Source organism: Capra hircus, chromosome 17, assembly GCF_001704415.2.
Source record: "Capra hircus breed San Clemente chromosome 17, ASM170441v1, whole genome shotgun sequence".
Classification (NCBI taxonomy): Eukaryota; Metazoa; Chordata; class Mammalia; order Artiodactyla; family Bovidae; genus Capra; species Capra hircus.
Window position 1 is genome coordinate 55383103 of NC_030824.1, and position 17317 is coordinate 55400419.

At 39.6% G+C, this 17317-nt stretch overlaps 1 protein-coding gene across 1 annotated transcript in view; it reads right to left on the bottom strand.

Moving 5' to 3' along the window:
- Window positions 1–17317, bottom strand: part of INPP4B (inositol polyphosphate-4-phosphatase type II B) — a 736226-nt gene that overhangs the window by 261820 nt on the left and 457089 nt on the right. The window contains exon 9 of the mRNA XM_018061563.1: window positions 6566–6677. Within this exon, the coding sequence (XP_017917052.1) occupies window positions 6566–6677 (112 nt within the window). The remainder of the gene's footprint in view (window positions 1–6565; window positions 6678–17317) is intronic.

Here is a 17317-nt window from a genome sequence, read left to right on the forward strand (position 1 = left end):
GATGGAAATGAGGTGGAAATTGTGCTTAAGAAGGTTCAGCTATTTATACTGTTCATTGCTATTATGATGATGGATATTTGCAACATTACACATTTGCATGGTGTGCACTCGCAATGTAATGACTCTACATTTGTGATTCTGAGCAGGAATGGCAAAACATCACATGCTTTTTGTACCAGATGTAGCACCACAACCCTATTGATTGTGATTAATAATTTTAAAAGTATCTTTTGAATGTAAGTGTGGCCAAGCAAAAGAAACATAAGATATGCAAAATTCTTGGAGCTAAATGATTTTGACTCTAAGCTAACATATCAATTTGATATGTGTTGATACACACTGACCTAGAAAATTAGCAATATTGTGTGAACAATAATTGTAAAGCTCTGTATGAATCCATCAAGGCTAACACTTCATGGCTAAGTACTTTCACATCTGTTAATTTATTCCATCAATCACAGTTCTCAAAGTTATTCTGGAGTCTCCTGGAAATTTCTGATGACTTTTTTTAAAGATACATTCATTTAATTTATTTTACTTTTTGGCTGAGCCATACAGTATGTGGGATCTTAGTTCCCTGACCAGGGATCAAACTCATGGCCTCTGCATTGGAAATTCAGAGTGTTAGCTACTGGACCACCAGAGAAATCCCCTGATAACTTTTGTCTTTGTATCCTTTGTAGCATCTAGCACAGGGTAAAGACAGCTTTATTTTCAAATTAATACTAAAATATTATTTGTCTGTTTCCTTCTCTTTCTCTTATAAGCATATAGTAGAATTTTCTAGACTGTATCAACCAATCACGTGATAGCTAATAGTATGTGTACTTAGATACTCTTCTGTTTTAAACATTTCTTGTTTGACTTTCTAATATGATAAATGTCTACAGATATAAGTCAAATAAGTGAATTATATATAGTATAATTACAAATACAATAAATGTCAGTAGATAAGATCCACATAAATATAAATTTCAAGAGTGTAAAACAGAATAGCTATGCTTTTGTGATCTCATTCAGTCTCATGGCTTAAGCACCATCCAAATATCATCAGGTGACTCACAAATACATAACTCCAGTTTGGAAAGCCCACCTGAATTCCAGACTTGAATCTCCAGCTGCTTAGATACATATATACTCAAATATCTAAGAGGAATGTCAAATATAGCATCTCAAAATCTCCCATCTTCCTCCACCTGCTTCTCTCAGTGTTTTTGAGAAAACGGTAATTCTATTTTTTAGCTATCCTTTTCTCCTGGAATGTAGCCACAATTCACTTTCTCCATCAGCATCACCTTGATTCAACTCATCTGCATTTCTACCCTGAATCTTCATAATAATTGGGTTTCATTCTGCTGCCCTTGCCTCATGGTAGGCTCTACTCAAAAGAGCAGCCAGAAGGTCCTCTTAAAATATGAATCAGACTTCACACCTATACACTCATCTCCTCAACTGTCTTTACACGTAGCTCAGAGTCTAACGGGCTTCAAGGAAGTACACAGTCTGTCTTCCTGCTTCATGGATCTCTGTCCTCAACTCCTATCACTCTCCTCCTTGACCTCTCAGTTCTAGTCACACTGACCTTTTTGCTGTTCCTTCAACACAAGGAGCATCCTGCCATCTTAGGCCCTCTGCTTTTGCTGCTCACTCCACCTATAATTCTTTCTCTTTTTGGAAATCCACAGTTCTTATTCCTTATTTCCTGCACGTTTCAGATCAAATATCATATTACTAGTGAATCTATCCTTGACCATCCAGTTTAAAATGGCCACAGCCTAGGACTCTCTAGTCCTTTTCTCCCTATAACAAATAGCACCATCTGATCAACAACATGTTGCTTATTTTTTTATTGTTACTTCACAGGAAGGTGGCATCTGTCCCTACTTGGTTCACTGATGAATGTGCGAGTGTGCTTAGTCGTGTCCGACTCTTTGCGACTCCATGGACTGTAACCAACCAGGCTCCTCTGTCCACGGGATTCTCCAGGCAAGAGTACTGGAGTGGGTTGCCAGGCCCTCCTCCAGGGGATCTTCCCAACCCAGGGATGAGCCTGCCTCTCCGGTGGCTCCTGCACTACAGGCAGATTCTTTACGGTTGAGCCACTGGCGAAGTCCTTGTACAGTGCTATATAGCCAAATATTTTCCCATCTAGGAGACAATTTTGGATTTAATTTCTTCAAAGTAATATTGACTTCATTTATTCATTGATTCAGTTTCCTTCTGTCAGGTTCAGTTCTGGGCACTGAGGGTAGAAAAGAGAACAAAACAGACAAACACCTTTCTCTCAGGAAGTTTAATTCAAGTGAAGGAAATAAACAATACATGAGATAGGTGGTACAGACGGTAAAGCGTCTGCCTACAACGTGGGAGACCCGGGTTTGATCCCTGGGTCGGGAAGATCTCCTGGAGAAGGAAATGGAAACCCACTCCAGTACTCTTGCCTGGAAAATCCCAAGGACAGAGGAGCATGGTAGGCTACAGTCCACGGGGTCGCAAAGAGTCGGACACGACTGGGCGACTTCACTCACTTATAAGGTTGGACAGCAATAAGCGCTAAAGACAAAATAACTCAGAGAAGAGGGGGTGTTTCCGGCAGGCACTGCAGTTTTAGATATGGTGGCAGAGAAGGCTTTGGTGAGAAAGTGATTTGTATAAAGACCAGAGGAAGTGAAGGAGTGGAGCACAGATACTGGGGAAAATGCTACATGGATAGACTGAGTAACAAAGTTCATGGACCCAAGCTGGAAATATATCTGGGATGTTTAAGGAGCATCGAAGAAGATAATGGGGCTGGATCAAAATGCACAAAACTGAGGAGCAGAAAAGGATGTGAAGGGGAAGGGGACCAACACTTGCAGGACTCTAAGTGAGGATCTGGATTCACTGGGGCTTCCCTTGTAGCTCAGTCGTCTTCTGGGAGCTGAGAGGCCATCTGAGGAATGACACATTCTGTATTACATTTTAGGAAGTTCTGTGCTGAGAACAGACTATGACGGTGGTGAGGATGGCAGGGAAGGAGGCTGGAGGGAGTCAGGGAGACGTGCAAGAGGCTACAGTAAGTCCCCTAACTATGAACCTTCAAGGTGTGAACTTTCAAAGACGCAAACACGCGTTCCATCAACATAAGCATGCGTGGAACTCAGCCTGCCCTCTGTCTCATTGCTGATGACCCTTCAGCTCTACCATCTCCCACCTCCTCTTGCTCCTCCAGTCAGTAACTCTTCTTGCCTGTTCACTCGATGCCAGCCCTCCTATGCCAGCCATTGTACAGCACTACTGCATTTTCCAAGGTACTGTACTGTAAGATTAAAAACATTTTCCTTATTTTATGTTCGTGTTTGTTTATGTATTATTTGTGTAGAAAGTATTATAAGCTGATTACAGTACATTACTACATAGCCGACTGTGTTAGTTGGGTACCTAGGCTAACTTTGTTGGATGTATGAAAAACTGGACATATGGATGTGCTCTCAGAATGGAACCTGTTCATGTGTAGAGCATTTACTGTACTGCAAAAATCCAGGTGACAGACAGTGTAGGTCACAGTGCCTTAAGGGGTCACGAGTTGTCAGATTCTGAATTTACTTAGAAGTCAAAATGAACAGGATTTACTGCCATATTGATTATAAGAGGAACAAAAAAAATTTTTTATACACAATGTTTTTCACCTTACATGTTAGCTTTGTAAAAGGACAATGTTAGTACTTCTTTTGTGAATTTTTCTTTCTACTGTTCTGTCATTTTAACACTTTGTGTTCTATTTCTGTGTTTTTATGTATCAGATAGACATTTGAGTCAGTATAATATGGTGAAGGACCCTATGCACAGTCTTTGATTAAAGAAACAAAAACAAACAAAAAAACATAATAATATGGTTTTAGGAAAGAAGGAAACATATGTGAGAGGAAAGAGCTTGGATTTTCATTTATAATAGTAGCCCATGCTCTGGTTGTTGGGTATGATTCAAGATTAAAATGTAGTATTTTACATCAGAGGTACTATTATGAACTCAATCACATTCCTCAGAATTCATATGTTGAAGTCGCAATGTTTCACTGGATTTGGAGATAAGAACTTGGTGGAATTCGTTAAGTGAGGTCACAAGAGTAGGACCTTAATGCTACAGCCTGTATCCTTAACAAGAAGAGGAGGAGGCACCAGAGTTCCCTCTTTCCCTCTATGCGTGTGTGCCATGGAAAAGCCTTGTGAGGACACAGCAAGAAATCTGCAAGCCAGGAAGAGAGGAGTCACCAGGAACTGAATCATCTGGCACTGTGATCCAGGACTCAGAAGCATTTCAGAACTGTGGGAAATACATTTCTGTTGTTTAAGTCATTTAGTCTATGGTATTTCATTACGGCAGCCCAAGCAGGTTCCTATAGGTACTAATTTTTCACTGCTCAGCATATATAAGAGATAACATGTGCCACTCAGTACACGAATATGGTACAAAGAGTTGTTCTGTTTCTTCTCCCTCATTTGTGCAAACCAGTGAGAAGGATGTGGTTTTAGGATAACCTCAATCTCAGTTACTTTGTCTTTTCATATATTTCAGTCATTGACTAACTTCAAGATTTAAATCACTATTAGTAACAGACCGTGTTAACACATTTCATAGAGATTTTGATTTAGCAAGTCTGCGAAAGGGTCCTCATATTTGAATTTCTAACAAACATTGTGATGATTCTGACCACACTTTGAAACACACTGAGATAAAGTTCTTTCCACATAACTCTTCTAAATATCTTGCAGAGTGGACCTTATGACATGCTGTTCATGACCATTCCTAGGGATTGCCAGCAGAGTTTATAGTAGCTTTATAAAAAGCTTTGCAAAAGGTCAAGAATGCAGATAGGATAAAGCTAAAACCAGCCTGATGTGGTTAGCATCTTAGCCCACTTGTGACAGCTACACGGTCCGTGCTGACACTGCCACCTATTTCTGGAACAGCTCAGTTAAGTCATTTTTTTTAAGTTCATATTACTAAATCAGAAACATTAGTGGGGCATATTCCTGAGTATCAGGTTCTCCATTTATGAAAAGAACATGACTCAATTTGTGCTATCCCATAATAGCAACATTGTAAAGGAGTCAAGGGGTGAGCCAGCTTTGGGAAAAAATAGAGGCATCTGGTAATAGGTTAGGAAAATGGAAAGCAGGCTTACTTTGAAATGGGAAGTGTTTTAGCTCCTGGTTTCCATGGGTTCAGGCACAATTATCTGCCTATTTCTGCCTTTAGTTCATCCTGTTCCCCCCACACCCTCCCTACCTTCTTAACCTACAAATCCTCCCTCTCTAATCTTGACGTGCACAAGCATCCACGTGGTGGTGACTAATAGGAGTCTTACATAGAAGTCCAGAGTTAACAAGGGTTGCATGACAGAACCTTAGCCTTAAGACAGGAATCTTAAGATGGTCTGCTGCATAACTTCAACATGGCCCTGCCATTTGCCAGCAACCTGATTCAAACATTGGACCTCACTGAAATATGTTCATGACCTGGAATACATTCTGAGGGAGAGTACGGAACAGAGAAGAACAAGGCTTGGGGAAGTGGCAAGACCCTAGCCTATGCAGACTAAGAACAACATTTTTTTTTGAAAGTCAGTTTAGATTTTTTTTGTAGTGTTAACGATTTGTTAAGTGCTAGATAAGTACTGGCTCTCTCATACTAGAGAGATGTTTAGATGTTTCCTCTGCACCAAAAATTAAAATGTGCTCCCAGATAAGGGACACTAAGCCAGAAAATAGGTCACAATGGATCATGTTATTAAAAAAATGCTCATTTATGAAAAGGCAGACATTCTAATATGTAAACAAATTCATTTCCCTGAGGGGGGGAGAAAACTATTAGTTTATAACTCGATACCCTGTCCCTCAGTGAGATAGGTAACACCCTTGCTAAATCAGGACTTTAGACTAATAATTTTGTCTCTCTATTTAAAGAAAAGAGAGTAGAAAGGAAATAAAAATCCTGGATACTGACAATATTGGGGCTTTTATTCTGGACTTCAAGGAAGCTGGCACTGCCTCTCCCCCCTAGGGTCCTCCCGCCCATCCCTCAGCCCATTTACCACTTCCTGTTTCTTTCTCCATAATTTCCTAAGGCACAGAGTTGTTCAATCTGTCCTCCTTCACATGAAAACAAAACCCAAACTCAAACTGCATCACTTTCCAAAGAGAATTTTGAGAGCAGAGAAGTGGTTACTTTTGGCAATAGGCTTCCCAGAACGTTCTGTGCATCTCACATAGGGCTAATTACTGCAGAATATAACAGCAATCAATACTTTTGTTCTAACTGAGAAGAGGCTGTGCCAACACAGAGAGCCCGCTGCGGAGAGAAAGGTGTTTTGAATGGTGCGTGGCTTTGCATAGTGTCATGTACACAGGCCGTCCGGGTTGTGAGGATGAGACACACTTAAGGCACTCCCATTCCAAAGCTGATTTCTCATTTAGCTTTTGAATAATGAGATTTCATACCCCACAGAGGTGATGGTGATCCAGGCAGCTGGCAGGGCTGATCGTTTCTAATTTAATTTGTGCAGTGAGCTGGCTGGGACCCTACCTTTTGTCCCTGCACATCTGTCGTGATGTTGTCGGCTTCCCCATCCTCAATCTCCCCCATCTTCACGACACTGACTTCTATGGTGCCAACAACTTTGCCACCATCTGACGTTCTGCAACCAAAAATAAATGAAATGAATGAAAGGTAAGACTCTTCTCTTTCCAGAAAGTATATCCAAATATGTTTGTTTCTGAAAACCACCAGCACTGCTTTTTACCTGCATCGGTTGCAATGAACAAATCTGCTTTTTAGACATCAAAACCTATACATCATGTTGGTGTTGTTTTTAATTTCCAAAGAAAATTAAGCATGGTAAGTGCATGGACTGTCAAAAGCTACCTCAAGAAGGTAAAATCACCTCGAGGCTTTCAGGAGTAGCCAAGACTATGGATTCATGCTCCATTGGATAACCCCATGCCCCCTACAGCAGCATCGGTCATATCTCCTCTGTACCAATCTCATGGGATACTGTCCACATCTATTACAGACATTGCTGCTGCTAAGTCACTTCAGTCGTGTCCGACTCTGTGCGACCCATAGACAGCAGCCCACCAGGCTCCCCCATCCCTGGGATTCTCCAGGCAAGAACACTGGAGTGGGTTGCCATTTCCTTCTCCAATGCATGAAAGTGAAAAGTGAAAGTGAAGTTGCTCAGTCGTGTCCGACTCTTTGTGACCCCATGCACTGCAGCCCACCAGGCTCCTCCATCCATGGGATTTTCCAGGCAAGAGTACTGGAGTGGGGTGCCATTGCCTTCTCCAATTACAGACACTACATCTGAATAAAACAGAAAAGAGTAAAAATAACCTTATATTCTTCTATGACCCAGCAATTGGCTATAAACTCTGATTTTATGCCTTTTTCTGAATGTCATTTTTATTTCTCAGAGATCAGTTAAAGATGATTCTCTCCTAGCAAACATCAGAAAGTTATAGTACATACACAGCAGAAATTAACCACTGAAGTCATTTAAGATAACCATTACTTTTTCCGATAAAGAAGCTGAGACTCAAGAAGATAGACTCATTCATGGAAACAAAGTGGCAAAACCAGAAACCAAGGTCTGTATCCTCTTTAAGTCTGTTGACCTAAAGTAGTCTTCTCCACTTAATGAAAATTTATATTAAGATTTTCATAATAATCACTGTTACACAAATTTTATGGTTAACATCAATAATGAAAACAAAGTTAATAACAACAATCCTTTAAGAGTCTCAAATTTATTTTCTGGGCAATAAAATATACAGAATAAATGATGGCATCATATCATGGGAACACTGTAAGACATAATGATGCTCTTCCCTTTCAACTTATTTGGAAGATAGGCAGTTAAGTCATCCATTGGTGGGGTGTGGCTCTGGCTTCTCTCAAGCCTAACTGACTAAAGTTAGCTACCTAATCCTTCATTTTCTTTATTTAGTCATTTAAAATTTTTATTTTAAATTTTAATCTGAATATAAATGGTATATTTCAACCAATTCCTTCAAAATGTCACAATTTTATTATTAGAGGTGTCAGAAGAGGAATAGGAAGATTAGTAAAAATAGTTTACTAAAATGCTCATTAAAATGAATGCTGCTGCTGCTAAGTCACTTCAGTCGTGCCTGACTCTGTGCGACCTCATAGACAGCAACCCACTAGGATTCCCTGTCCCTGGGATTCTCCAGGCAAGAATAGTGAAGTGGGTTGCCATTTCCTTCTCCAATGCATGAAAGTGAAAAGTAAAAGTGAAGTCACTCAGTCGTGTCTGACCTTCAGCGACCCCATGGACTGCAGCCTTCCAGGCTCCTCCATCCATGGGATTTTCCAGGCAAGAATACTGGAGTGGGGTGCCATTGAATAAGTTAGGTGAAAAGGAAATTCACTTTTTAGCAGATCATAAAAAGTTTTTCTCAAAATATATAGAGTACAAATTTAAACACACCTTTTGAATTATGCTTCTAAGAAAACCAAATTAGAAAAATTCTAGAGACCTATACATAGAGAATGCAATAATGTAATAAAATAAAGATTATGTACATAGAAAATTAAAAGTGATTTACTTAAATAGTGCATTAAGGTTCCTATTAAATGTAAAATAAAATGCTTCTTGGTGATTTCAGTGTAAATCATAATATTAACTCAATTATTTTAATTAATATAGAAAACTTAAGTATTTATCATAGAGAAGATGTGTATGCAGATGGAAGTATTATCTATAATACTATAAAAAAAACTAAACTCAAATTCTGAGACAATTTTAACAATTAATTATACCATTTTCCCACTTGAAAATTATATAATAACTTATAAACCATGAATGTGACATATCTCTGTCCAATTACTCAGTATCTGATAGTTAAATAAAGAATTTAATAAAAGCCCTGGTACTGTTCATAGTTTTATTTGGAAATCTGCAGACTCCTCCTCCCTACAATTTGATAATCAATAACAATTAAAGATACCTTTTTCTTCCCATAGGCATTATTTAAAAATTTTGCTTAAGCAAACTGCCTAATTTCTAGGTATACAAAGCTTGTGTATAACTTTCTGAATTTTTTTCACTGAACTAAACTAAATAATGTCATAGTGATTTGAAAAAGAGGCCAGACTTCTTACGGCCTCATTCCCAGCACTGAGTAACAAACCAATATTTGCAATAACAGGTGAAAGTCTGAATTCAGGAGTCTGAGTTATCTGCCAGCTTCATGACCTTGGACAAGGAACTTAACCATGTGAAACTTTGTAAAATGAAGATGATAATTTTATTATAAGGACTACAACATGATTTACGTAAAGTTCTCAGCATGATGACTTACACAAGACAAGTGCTTCCTCCTTCTCCGTCTCTTCATCCCATCTCTTTGTAGAAGTATCAACAAAGTTGCTATTGTCATTAATGTCTTTGTTGTTGTTTAGTCACTAAGTCCTGTCTGATTCTTTTGTGACCCCATGGACTGTAGCCTTCTAGGCTCCTCTGGGATTTCCTCCATGGGATTTCCCAGGCAAGAATACTGGAATGGGTTGCCATTTCCTTCTCCATGCCTGTAGCAAGAAATACTATAATCTTTTAATATAGTCTTCGATGCCTATTTTAGTAAAATTTCTGAATAGAATTGAATTCAATTCAGAATTTTACTAAAATGAGCATCAAAGACTGTATTAAAAGATTATAGGATTTCTTGCCACATGCATCTCAAGAGTGTCTTAAGCACTCATTAGAGATACAAAGACTTCGTAATGACAGATGACACTGTAAAGTTTACATTCCTAGTAGTGCAAAAGAATACAAGTTCATACCAATTACAATGCAACTGAACCTTTCAAAGTGCTAAAGTTAGATGAAGAAGCGACACACCAAGGGCTTATGGGAATAAGCTGAACTGTAGCTATATTTCAGTTCAGTTCAGTTCAGTCGGTCAGTCGTGTCCGACTCTTTGCGACCCCATGAACCGCAGTATGCTAGGCCTCCCTGTCCATCACCAGCTCCCAGAGTCCACCCAAACCCATGTCCATTGTGCAGGTGATGTAGTCCCTTTAAAAAAGTATCTGTTTACTTTTTAAATACAGGCATATCTTGTGTAACCATGCTTTGTTTTATTGCTCTTTGCTATTTTTGGAGCATCACAGTTATTGTGTTAGCTTTTTATAAACTGAATGTTCATGGCCACCCTATGTTGAGCTAGTCTATTGGGGAAGCTAGCCATTCTTCCCTATAGCATTTGCTCGCTGTGTTTCTGTGTCATTTTAGATTAAGGAATTCTTGAGGGATTCTAAAACTTTTTTTTCATTTTGGATAAAAATCTCTGAGTACTTTAAAGCAGGCTTCTTCATCCGAGATTTATGGGAGACAGAGTGGTGAATCCAGGTTATAAACTGCAGAGCTGAACCCAAGATACCCCAAAGCAAGGGTCATCCTGTCCGTGAACTGCAATGTGAAAAGTAGAGGCAGTTTTTATTTATCCTGTAACAATTTACTACCCACAGAGCACGGATATTCAACACTTCTCTTCAATCAGGCAAATCACGTTCAAAACACCTATCTCATGTTTCCAAAGGCTGTTTCAAAAGCAATTTTTTAAAAAATTAGAAAAAAATTCATTCTTAAGTGATTAATGATGCTTTCAATTTATCACTCATTAAGTTTAGGAGGCTACTAATAATTGTGGGCATGTGTGCACACTAAGTCGCTTCAGTTGTGTCCAACTCCTTGCTACCCTATGGACCATAGCTTGCCAGGCTCCTCTGTCCATGGGATTTTTCAGGCAAAAATACTGGAGTGGGTTGCCATGCCCTCCTCCAGGGGATCTTCCCGACCCAGGGATTGAACCCAGGTCTCCTGCACTGCAGGAGGATTCTTTACCATCTGAGCCACCTGGGAAGCCCCTCTAATAACTACTTAACCATTATTCATCACGAAAATTCTACTGAATTTTATCTAATGGAAATTTATCCTATCTGCATGGGAGATACTCCTCTGTCCATGAGATTCTCCAGGCAAGAGTACTGGAGTGGAGTGCCATTGCCTTCTCCAGATACACTGAAGAACCTATATATTCTAGGCTAGGAGTCAAGAAACCAAAGACCTCTTTCCAGCTCAGTTGATCATTAGCTATGTGACATACAACATTATCACTTAGCTCTCTGAATTTCAGTTTCCGTTACTACAAAATAAATAATTGTCCGTTGAGAGCTATTATATCAGCACTAGAGTGTCATGCCCTAAAGTGGCTGGAATTCCATCATATGATCCCATTATAGGCTATCATGGGCTGATACAGCCTTGCGGAAAATCTCAGGCAAATCCTAGCCTCTCCTCCTCACTCTCCACCTTCCCTTCCAACGTTTCCTCAAAACAAAAGAAGCAAACAAAATGCATACCAAACCTAGAAAGTAACAACACTTCTAGCCAAATACAAGGATGAGTTTTTCTTATGCTGTCTGTTAGTCATTCAGTCATGTCCGACTCTTTTTGCAACTCCATGGACTGCAGTCCATCAGGCTCTTTTGTCTACGAGATTTCCTAGACAAGAACATTGGAGTGGGCAGCCATTTCCTTATCCAGGGGAATCTTTCTGACCCAGGGATCCAACCCGGGTCTCCTGCATTGCAGGCATGTTCTTTACAATCTGTGCCAGGACAGAAGCCAGTATTCAATGTATCCATATATATTTCACTGCCTTTATGACACTGCGTCTTGGCATTTTCACAAAGATACGAATTTCACTAACACTAAGAAACAAAAGCAATTTTCATTCACTTTCCTAGCAATTTATATGGTCATAAGAACAAGATGCACTAATAAATATCTCAATCTATATTTTCAGCCTCTTGCCAGGTCATTACCACTGCTTAATGCAGAGAGCTATAAGAGAAGCAAAAGATGAATACTTCATGGCAGCTACATTATTTCAATCACAACATCAAGTTCCTATTTTCCTCAGCATATACACTTAAATATTTAACCATGCCAACAAGATGGAAGACAGAGAAGGGGAAACTTTCAGCAAAGCAAATCTATACTTCCTTATCACTTAGGTTTTCATGCTTAATGCATTAGTGGTTAACATTTAAAATAACTCCCCTAATGCTGCCTAATGAAATATTCAACCTCACATGCTGAAGCATATAAACATTTTAGAAGATGGAAGGAAAAGGAGTGTGAAACAGTTTTCTAAAAAAGAAAATTTAGTGACATTTTTCCTGTAAACTTCTTTATCATCTATTGTACCATCCTTAGCAAAGCAAAAAGAAAAAAATAATACTATGGAAATATTAAACAGCAACATGCCAATAACTCCTCTATTTTGGAAATGCCACAGAGATACAAATGACTCTGTAAACATCCAAGGGAAAACCATCATTAGCACTGTCAATCTCTGCGAATATAAAGTAGTCTTGGGACCAAGCACCGGAATCATCATCCGGGAGACATGCCTGCATTTAATCCAGCTGGACATATAACTGGGCAATGAAAATCTTACCTGGACAGAAAAACAAGCAGAGGCCGTAAGTAAACAAATGGAGTTAGCGAGTGAGTGGACTCAGACTATAGAAAATGCACTGGGCCTCAGAGAAGTGAGAATTCTACTTAAGCATGTATGACTAAACACACCTCTCTTCTGGATGAACTGCACACATTTCAGAAGCCATATAGTACTTACAGGCGAATACTCAAAACTTTTCAGTGATTCTTAATATCATAGCTTACAAACTTTAAGCTTTTAGTTCAGTTCAGTCGCTCAGTCGTGTCCAACTCTTTGCGACCCCATGAATCGCAGCACGCCAGGCCTCCCTGTCCATCAACAACTCCAGGAGTTCACTCAGACTCACGTGCATCGAGTCAGTGATGCCATCCAGTTATCTCATCTTCTGTCATCCTCTTCTCCTCCTGCCACCAATCCCTCCCAGCATCAGAGTCTTTTCCAATGAGTCAACTCTTCCCATGAGGTGGCCAAAGTACTGGAGCTTCAGCTTTACCATCATTCCCTCCAAAGAAATCCCAGGGCTGATCTCCTTCAGAATAGACTGGTTGGATCTCCAAGGGACTCTCAAGAGTCTTCTCCAACACCACAGTTCAAAAGCATCAATTCTTTGGTGCTCAGCCTTCTTCACAGTCCAACTCTCACATCCATACATGACCACTGGAAAAACCATAGCCTTGACTAGACGGACCTTAGTCGGCAAAGTAATGTCTCTGCTTTTGAATACACTATCTAGGTTGGTCACAACTTTTCTTCCAAGGAGTAGGCGTCTTTTAATTTCATGGCTGCAGTCACCAACTGCAGTGATTTTGGAGCCCCCCAAAATAAAGTCTGACACTGTTTCCACTGTTTCCCCATCTATTTCCCATGAAGTGATGGGACCAGATGCCATGATCTTCATTTTCTGAATGTTGAGCTTTAAGCCAAGTTTTCACTCTCCTCTTTCACTTTCATCAAGAGGCTTTTTAGCTCCTCTTCACTGTCTGCCATAAGGATGGTGTCATCTGCATATCTGAGGTTATTGATATTTCTCCCGGCAATCTTGATTCCAGCTTGTGTTTCTTCCAGTCCAGCGTTTCTCATGATGTACTCTGCATAGAAGTTAAATAAGCAGGGTGACAATATACAGCCTTGACGCACTCCTTTTCCTATTTGGAACCAGTCTGTTGTTCCATGTCCAGTTCTAACTGTTGCTTCCTGACCTGCATACAGATTTCTCAAGAGGCAGGTCAGGTGGTCTGGTATTCCCATCTCTTTCAGAATTTTCTACAGTTTCTTGTGATCCACACAGTCAAAGGCTTTGGCATAGTCAATAAAGCAGAAATAGATGTTTTTCTGGAACTCTCTTGCTTTTTCCATTATCCAGCGGATGTTGGCAATTTGATCTCCGGTTCCTCTGTGTTTTCTAAAACCAGCTTGAACATCAGGAAGTTCATGGTTCATGTATTGCTGAAGCCTGGCTTGGAGAATTTGAGCATGAGTTTACTAGCATGTGAGAGGAGTGCAATTGTGCGGTAGTTTGAGCATTCTTTGGCATTGCCTTTCTTTGGGATTGGAATGAAAACTGACCTTTTCCAGTCCTGTGGCCACTGCTGAGTTTTCCAAATTTGCTGTCATATCGAGTGCAGCACTTTCACAGCATCATCTTTCAGGATTTGAAATAGCTCCACTGGAATTCCATCACCTCCACTAGCTTTGTTCGTAGTGATGCTTTCTAAGGCCCACTTGACTTCACATTCCAGGATGTCCGGCTCTAGATGAGTGATCACACCATCGTGATTATCTTGGTTGTGAGGATCTTTTTGATACAGTTCTTCTGTGTATTCTTGCCACCTCTTCTTAATATCTTCTGCTTCTGTTAGGTCCATACCATTTCTGTCCTTTATCGAGCCCATCTTTGCATGAAATGTTCCCTTGGTACCGCCTGCACTGAGTGCCCTTTAGGCTTTAGTCTTCTGTTTTCTTCTCTTTTCACATTATAAGCTTATCTCCAGAAATTTCATCCATTATTATGGGATGCAATTATCCTATCTTTGAGGCTCTACCACAATTCTATAGGTCCTATTCTTACTTGGTTTCCTGTTCTAAAACTCCAAATTCTTTGTGTCCTGATAGAAGCTTACATTCTATAAGCTTGCAGTCTAACTTATCCTCTTCCCAAACCCCAACTCACATCAGTAGTGTATCATTCTTCAAAGGCCAAAACCACAGAATATTCCATTTCTACCAGTGCTTTGTTCCTACCATCCAATAAGTCACTACACCCCACTGATTCTTCCCCTAGAATACCTTTTTTTTTTTTTGTCCCTTCCAGTGGCAACATCTTAATGAGTTTCACCAGATTTCTTTCATTGCACTTGAAGGACCTACTTTCCATCTTCCAGAATCTTTCTCTTCCCTCGTGTTCATGTCAGGCTTTCTTCTTAAAGACCTGCTATCACTATTTTATTTTCTTTGCCAAAATTCCTTAGATATTGACCTACGTCTACCCAGAGAGTTTGAAGTGTAGACTGTTTTTCAAAACTTTTCCAGGGTTATTTTTGGTTTAAACTGAACCATGTCATCACACACCAGTAAATGACTGAGTATGATCTTAGTGAAAAGCACAGTGATCTGAGTGATAGAGTCCTTGGTTAAAATGTTGGCTCTTTAAACAACTATGTGATCATGAGCGGGCAAGTCAGCCTCTATTAAGATTTATGAGCTATAAAATATGAAGATAGTAAACCATCCTACTTATCTCACAAGATTTATGTGTCCCAAAGTAAAAGATCTTAAGTTTAAATTTAAAAATGCTTTTGTGGGAATTCCCTGGTAGTCCAATGGTTAGGACTTGACATTATCATTGTCGGGACTGGTTCTATCTCTGGTCAGGGAACAAGGGTCCCACAAACCACACAGCATGGCCCCCAAAATTGCTTTCGTGTATGGTAATGAGTATAACTGTTATACTTATCTGGGCCAAAAAGTTCCAAGAGCACATCACAGATACGTTGACTATCAGTTTTTCAGACTATTTGGCTTGTAAATTCCTCTTTACTGCTCTAAACAGTACTATCCAAATATGAATAACTGCCTCAGTACAAATAAGCTAAAGAAATAGTTCTCTCCTCATGACTCTATTAAAATATATATATATATATATATCAATATATAGTGAGTTGTATTTGGAAACTTGATTCAATGCTAGATGTAAAGCATAAACTATTTCTTTAAATTTTAGAAATCGCCATCTCTTTAAATGCAATAAATACCTCATCAGCAAGGTGAGACATCACCTTGTCATCTTGCAAATGTCCTTGTCCAGATTCCCAGGCAATCAAAGCCACATTCAAGTTGACAGGTCACCATCATCTGCTCTTTGGTAGATAAGATGTTGCAAGTAAGAAAGAAGAAGCACACAGCATACTCTTGCACCCACTGGATGAAGCTATAAAACCTGGACAGACTGCACAGAGCAGCTATTTGAGGACTCAAAGTAAACAGTGCCAGGCACACTGGGGAAGAAGATCAGAATTTTAAATACCACTGACCCAGAAGTTAATTTACCATTTTTTTCCCTATCATATCTCATGATCTAGACTTGACACAGCTCCAAGCCCAGAGATGGTCATGGCATACACAAAGAAAGCTCCAGGAGAAGCTCTCTAGTCTGGCTCAAAGAATAGAAAAGAGGTCTCCTAAAATTCAGAAGAGTGATGAAATCACTTTTCCTATCTTTACTCTCTTGGATCTTAGCCTCCAAACAATCCAGTGGTGGCAGCAACAAAAATGACACCTAGGAGGACGTGCAGGAGCCTAAAATGAGGAGAAAAGGAAGGGTTCCTCTCTGACTGGAGCTGTGATCCCAAGGGGATGGGGCGAATGTCCTATACTGTCTGTCTCTCCCTGTTGTCCCCTCGGTCTTGGCCTCAGAAGAGGGTGTAGTTGCATGGCAGAGAAGGGAAAATCAAACCCCAGCTTTCTGGATAAAGAATCTTCTGATCCTTTGCTTCCAGGGAAGCGGCAGGAAATGGGGATGTGCCAGAGAGAGCGCAGAGAGGCGGGAGCTTAGGAAGGTACACCTTAATATTTTTCAAGAACTTCTGGGCCTACTTCAAGCTGCGCATTGGATCTAAATCATGTATGAGACACTTTGAGAAATAATCTATGGACTACACTACCCCCAGGTCCCAGACTGTCATCTGGGTGACAAACTTGAAGGACAGATACGAATAACACTATGAAAGTTTCGAAAACAGAAGTGACATTGAAACTACGAAGTTTCACAGGACAAAAGGTCAGCATACAAATTACAACAATGAATAATTAGGAACTGAAATTTTTTAGAAAGGGTATTACTCATTTATAGTAAGTCCAAAACAAATCTATCCTTAGGTATCGATCTACCAAAAATATACAAGATCTATATGCTGAAAATGACAGATGTTGATGCAAGAAATTTAAAAAGTTCTAAATAAATGGTGAGACACACTGTCTTCATATATTGAAACAAATTTATTAAGATGTCAATTCTTCCTATATTGATCTACAGCTTTAAGGCAATACCAGACAAAATCCCAGCAAGGATTTTTTGTATATATTGACAAGTTCATTCAAAAAATTACAAAGAAAGGCAAAGTAAACAGAATGGCCCACATAATTTACAGGAAGAACAACAACAATGGTAAATTAAATCAACTGATTTTTAAGATTTACTGGAAATCTATAGCAACAAAAACTGTGTGGTACTGACACCAGGACAGATATATTGATAAATGAGACAGAATACAGAGGCAATATAGCCAAC